This window comes from Carlito syrichta, unplaced genomic scaffold (assembly GCF_000164805.1).
Source record: "Carlito syrichta isolate Samal-C Ts95f unplaced genomic scaffold, Tarsius_syrichta-2.0.1 Scaffold315826, whole genome shotgun sequence".
In the NCBI taxonomy this organism is placed as follows: Eukaryota; Metazoa; Chordata; class Mammalia; order Primates; family Tarsiidae; genus Carlito; species Carlito syrichta.
Window position 1 is genome coordinate 683334 of NW_007259922.1, and position 6501 is coordinate 689834.

Below are 6501 nucleotides of genomic sequence, written 5' to 3' on the forward strand. Positions count from 1 at the left end.
CACTCACCTCAGCCTCCCAAAGGCGCGGGATTACAGGCTGAGCCACCGAGCTCGGCTTGAGGATTGTTTTTATATTGAGTGTAACTTCATTAGAAGTTTTCTTTTTTTCTATTTGGGATGTTCGTTCCCACATGAGTCGATGTTTCTATATTCGAAATAATAATAATCTCCTACTGGGGCATTTCTATATTGGATTGCAGTTTCTCTATTGGGGTGCACCTTTAGTACCAGTGTTTCTGCCCTGGGGTGTTTCCATATGGAGGAGTATACATGTTTGTATTGGGTGAAGTCTGTTGCTCCTACTAGTTGCCTTTGCTGAGTCACCGGGAAGGGGGTGGCTGTCATAGATGTCCCCCTTCCCAGCTGGCCTGCCACTGCACTCTGCTAACAGATGGCTCACACTTACGCTGGTCTCTGCTACTTCCTGAGGCGGCTCCAATTATTCTGAGAAGCAGGTGGGTCACAAGTTCCAGGGAGCTGTCACACCTCCCGCCTAGGGGTGAGGACCCTCGCCTTCCCCTTCCACATCAGCTCTCAGCTCCCTCTCACCTCCGCCCAGCCCCCATGCCCGCATTCCCCGGGACCCCTGCAGCTCGGCCTGCTGCCTGGATGCCACAATGCTGGGGTTTCATTCTCTCCGAGTGAGTGCCCTGAGATGCTGTTTGCCCAAGGACTGCAGCCCGCCCTCGCTGAACCTGCTCCCTTCCTAGGGAACCATAAGATTCTTACATGGGTTGGGGGTGAGACAGAGAAGGCTACACGAATACACCTCCAAGAGCATCCTTCCTCGGCCTCCTCTTCCCCTCAGCCCACCCCCATCCCCTCAGCTACTCACGATGACATTGCAGAGCAGGAGAAACAGAGAAATGTCTTTGAGGCACCGGCGTCTCCAGTGGGCCCTGGGGGCCAAGATGACGGCCACTGCTTCCCGAGGGCCTGCTGGGCTGGCGCTAACGAGCCTGGGGGTGGGCGGGCAGGCGGGCAAGGTGTGGAGGGCATCCAGGTTGGCAAAGGTGAGGCCTTGGCAAGGTTCCTTGGGAGGAACATCACGGGGCTCATCCCCGGGTGGTCCCCGGTGGAGGCTCTCGATGACGAACATGTTTTGGAAGGTGTGCTGGGCAATCATGAGCAGGGCGTGGGTGAGGTTGAGTCCCCCCAGCAGGTCCCTGGGTGTGCCCACCACCACGGCTACGATGGAGTAGTAGGAGATGGCATACTGCCCCAGGGCGGCGCCCATCAGTAGGGCCACGTCCAGGGTGCGCGTGGGGTTCTTATGGTGGTCCATGGCTCGGCGGTCAAAGCGGTAGATGACTGAGCCACTGAGGCTGACCAGCGTCATGAGTCCCAGGCAGACAATGTTGAAGCTGTAGTAGATGACCAGGGCCTGCTGGGTGCGGCTCCCATCCCCGCTCACCTGGACCTCGTAGATGATGAAGACAGCCAGCCCCACCACAAGGAGCATCAGGCCCAGGACCGGGCCGGCAAAAAAGGTCTCCCGGAAGAGGCTGACCCGGGCTGGGGTGTGGCCGTGACCGTGGGTGGAGGCCAGGAGTCTGCCCACATTCTTCCACATGACATAGAGCATGGTGGAAGCAAAGAGGCTGTACTCAATGTTGAAGGGGTACAAGTAGAAGTAGCCCTGCTGGAAGATCTGGCAGATGGTCGTGTTGCAGGGGCAGGGGTCGCTTCCGACTGGGCTGCCTGCACGCTCTGCTGTGGAGAGAGGGACACAGGGTTGGACTGCCCTCCTGTCTTCCTAGACACACCTCACCCCTAGCCTGTGACTTTTCTTTTTGAGTTGGAGTCTCACTCTGTCACCCAGACTGGAGTGCAGTGGCCGCTTTCGGCCGCTGCAGCCTCGACCTGCTGGGCTCCTGCGATCCTTCCGCCTCAGCCTTCCAAGTAGCTGGAACTACAGGCGCGTGCTACCACGCCCAGCTAATAGCCTGTGACTTTTGTAAGGGGAAGGTCCTGCCTGCCATGTTGTATCTAAACGCCTTCCCAGGGCCTGGCACATCCGTTCTTTCCACAATTTTTTTTTTTTTGAGTTGGAGTCTCACTCTGTCACCCAGGCTGGAGGGCAGTGGCACGCTCATGGCCACTGCGGCCTCGACCTGCTGGGCTCAGGAGATCCTTCCACCTCAGCCTTCCAAGTAGCTGGAACTATAGGCATGCACCACCATGCCCGGCTAATTTTGTGTTTTATTGTAGAGATGAGGTCTCGCTAAGTTGCCCAGGCTGGTCTCGAACCTGTGGGCTCAGGCAATCCTCTCACCTCGGCCTCCCAGAGTGCTGGGATTATAGGTGTGAGCTACCGTGTCTGGCCCACAGATCTTTCTTGAGCACCTACTTGTGCCAGAGACTGTGGGATACATCTATGCTCACTACAAAACAATCTGAACCACAGAGCTGCTCCCTTCACTCCATCCCATTTCTTTTTTTTTTGAGTTGGAGTCTCACTCTGTCACCCGGACTGGAGTGCAGTGGCCGCTCCCGTCCACCGCAGCCTTGCCTGCTGGGCTCTGGCAATCCTTCCGCCTCAGCCTTCCGAGTAGCCGGAATTACAGGCATGCACCACCACGCCCGGCTGATTTTTTGATTTATTGTAGAGATGAGGTCTCGCTGCCCAGGCGGGTCTCGAACCCGTGGGCTCAGGCAATCCACTCAGCCTCCCCAAGGCGCAGGATGACAGGCTGAGCCACCGAGCCCGGCCATCCCATTTCTTTAATCCCTCTCCACCATGGTTCCCCTGAGATAGAAGGTGGCCCTGTTGGGAACCCCTAAAGTTCAAGCTTCTTCACAGCTCTCCCAGCATCTGACTCAGCCCAGAAAGCCCAGACTCTTCCATGCTGCTGCCCCTAAGTCTCCACCTGTGAGGTCTCCTGTCACTTTGGTTTGCACCACGCCAAAAGGAACTTCGACTGGAATCCAGTGTGCTTTGTAGTATACTCTGGGCCTTGACAAACATCTTTTTTCGTCCTTAGAACAATCCCAACTGGTTTGCAGATGAACAGACTGAGAGGTCACGTGACTTGCAACGGCCAACCCAAAGCAAATCGCCTGACTTCCCACCCCATGGCAGGTGCCTCTCCAGTGACCGTTTCCCCAGCTCCATGGCCTACCATGTTAAGTCCCCAGGTTGGTTTTAAGCATCTTCAGGAGTCCTCTTTGTGTAAGGTGGCCCTTTATCAGTTCTGCCAGGCTGGAGTATCCCTGAGGGCTGGGGCCGTGCTTTCCATTCCCGAACCCTTCCATGCTGGGTGTGCATGTGTGTCTTAGTCACCTCATCTGTTCCTGGCTAGTGGGAGGACCCTATTGAAATCCAGAGAACTGGGACCCGGGACTGTGGCCTCCATTCTTTCTTAGCATATTGGTTAAAAGCAAAGAAGGATATGAATACTAGTGCTTCGATTCTAAACTCTGTGACCTCGGGCAAGCTGCTTAAGCTCTCTGTGCCTTAGTTTCTGCATCTGTAAAATGGGAATGTTAATAGTATCCATCTCACAGGGAAACTGTGAGGGTTAAAAAGAGCATTTAAGGCCAGGCACATTGGCTCAGGCCTATAATCCCAGCACTTTGGGACACCAAGGCGAGAGAATTGCCTGAGCCCAGGGGTTCAAGACCAGCCTGGGCAACGTGGTGAGACCTTGTCTCTACAATAAATAAAAAAATTAGCCAGGCATGGTACCGTGCATCTGTAATTCTGGCTACTTTGAAGTCTGAGGTGGAAGGATTGCCTGAGCTTAGCAGTTCGAGGCTGTGGTGGCTGTGAGTGTGCCACTGCCTCCAGCCTGGCCGATAGAATGAGACTCCAACTTAAAAAAAAAAAAAGAGTATTAGCGGGGTGTGGTAGCGTGCACCTGTGGTTCCAGCTACTTGGAAGGCTGAGGCGGAAGGATCACCGGAGCCCAGCAAGTCGAGGCTGCGGTGGCTGGGAGTGGCCACTGCACTCCAGTCTGGGAGACAGAGTGATACTCCAACTCAAAAAAAAAAAAAAAAAAAAAGCCAGACTCGGTGACTTAGCCTGTAATCCCACACCTTGGAAGGCTGAGGTGAATGGATTACCTGAGCCCGTGGGTTCGAGACCCACCTGGGCAACTTGGCGAGACCTCATCTCTACAATAAATAAAAAACTAGCCGGGCGTGGTCACGTGCACCTGCAGTTCCAGCTCCTTGGAAGGCTGAGGCGGAAGGATCACCGGAGCCCAACAGGCTGAGGCTGCGGTGGCTGGGAGCGGCCCCTGCACTCCAGTCTGGGCGACAGAGTGAGACTCCAACTCAAAAAAAAAGAGTATTTAAGACACTCAGTGCCTGACATATACAGGTCAGTAAGTTGTCACTATTGTCATCATGATGTGATGATTCTTTTTCACCTTCTCCTCCTCCCGGGTCTGCCATTGATCCCACACTTGCACCATAGAACCCTCTGCCTCGCGTCCCCTTTCCCCAGCTTGATCACCCTCGCCCTTTCTTCCTGTGTCTGGGTCCCTTCTTGGTGGGATGGAGGTTAGACAGTGGGGTCAAGCTGAAAACTGAGAAGATGCTCTCCCATGCTCTCCTTCCGGGGCACCTGCACCCATATTCCAGAGGTGGAGCCTGGAGCAGAGAGAGGCCCGTGACTTTTACCTTTGCCTCCATGGTCTCACAAGGGCCCTGGTGACTGATGTTACAAATCCACAAAGCACCCAGCCCAAGGCTTGGCAGCCACAGGGCAGGGTGAAGAAGAAACTCACGGTCAGGGGCAAGGCGGGTGTGGCTGGTGTTGCTGTGAGAACCGCTGTAAGACTGGGCCTGGTGCACGGACTCATCCACCACGGCTGCCATCCAGATGGCCAGGTTGGTGGCGAGTGTGAACATGAGACCACACCTGTTGGGGGGCAAAGGAGCCAGTGAGTCTTTGGCTCATTGTGGGTCCCTGGCGAGGTGGAGGGTTGGGGAGTGATACTGAGAGATGGTGCTGAGAAACGAGAAAGCAGCCAGGCCCTGTGCTCACAGGGTAGCTGAGTGTGGAAGGAACACTGAGCCTGGCTGGGATGTCACCCAAGAGAGGGCCAGGGGGTGACCAGGGGAAAGGGTACAGCACAGGGTTGTGGGAGTCTGGTTGACAAAGCAAGGGAACCTTGGCTGAAACCCGGCCAGGGAGCAGAAAGAGGACCCATGCCCCAGGTTGGAGAGCCCTCATCTCTCATGCAAGCTGGGCACTGACACCCTGGGCAGAGTGTTCTCACCGGGTCAGATCCAGGTGGACGTGGATACAATCTTTAGCGGAGACCCAAAGAAAGTAAGTCTGTGTTGAGAGAGAATGTGGTGGTCACTTACTTCATATATGGGCCAAACTCCAGAGTCTCCATGTCCAAGCCCAGTGTTCTCTCCAGCCTAAAGCCCTTATATACCAAGTTATCAAGTTCATTTTCATTTTACAGAAAGAGACAGGGAGAATGCCTCTTCTATTCTATGACACAGCTACATAAAATAGTGGCTCTCTGTTTTTTAAAGGTTTGCAAATGCCACCTATAAAACTCTCTGGTCTTGGTGGGTTTTTTCCCTGTGGGGTGGGGCCAAGTAGATTTTTGACTACCTAGTTATTTATTCCTGGGGGCAAGACCAGCTTCAGGCTAAGTCTTGCTCACGGTAGAAAGATTTTCTGGTAGTTCCTCGCCTCCCTTTGACAACATTCTCTGCTCGTCCTCTTCCCTTGTCATCCTGTAAGGCCTTACTCTACTACTTCCTACTTCCTGAACAAATACAGCACATGGGGACCAAGGCTGAAGACCAAGCCAGTCATGACCACAGCAGGACCCTGGGCTGACACTGATGCCCTCTGTGGGCACCCAAGGGCAGACCAGGTCCTAAAAGACAAGGCCAGCTGTCACAACTCTCACCTCCTAGGTGTTAACCATTGTCAACTGCTTAGGTTGAAATAAAATTGCAGAGCTCTAAGTAGGAGTTCACATTTGGATATTAATTCATTAAGATGTGTTTCCACATTTATGGACTCATGTGGTCCTCTCTGCAGTCCCATCCTCAGTTTACTTAATTGTTCAGGGTAGGAGAGGGGAGAGGGCGTAAGCTCAGGTCTCTGACCCCTCACCAAGTGCTGGCTCCTTCCCGGCACTCCTCCCACCCACCTGGAGGATGACAAACACAGCCTGGATGAGGGGGTGCAGGATCTTGATGGCTGACTGGCATTCAAAGAAACTGGAGTAGTAGCCGGTCTTGAAGACATCCATGATGAGAGTGCAGATCCCAAACAGCACCAGCCCACCTGGGGACCAGGGGCAGGCAAAGGATCAGAGAGGCAGGAGGGAGGGCTTGGAGAGCTGAGGACAGGACCTGAGGATGGGGTGCTAGCTGGGTGGGTAGATGGTGGATAGGTGGATGGATGGATGGATGGATGGATGGGTAGATGGGTGAATGAGTGGATGGGTGGGCGAGTGGGTGGATGGATGGATGGGTGAGTGGGTGGGTGGCTGCAGGGTTGGAAGGACCAATGAGGAGGGT

The 6501-nt window shown here is 54.5% G+C and overlaps 1 protein-coding gene across 1 annotated transcript in view; it reads right to left on the reverse strand.

Annotated features, from left to right (window-relative positions):
- Positions 1-6501, reverse strand: part of OTOP2 (otopetrin 2) — a 9097-nt gene that overhangs the window by 1885 nt on the left and 711 nt on the right. The window contains exons 2-5 of the mRNA XM_008073355.1: positions 6129-6265; positions 5229-5287; positions 4734-4867; positions 836-1710 (exon numbers count right to left, since the gene is read on the reverse strand). Coding sequence (XP_008071546.1) covers positions 836-1710; positions 4734-4867; positions 5229-5287; positions 6129-6265 — 1205 coding nt within the window. The remainder of the gene's footprint in view (positions 1-835; positions 1711-4733; positions 4868-5228; positions 5288-6128; positions 6266-6501) is intronic.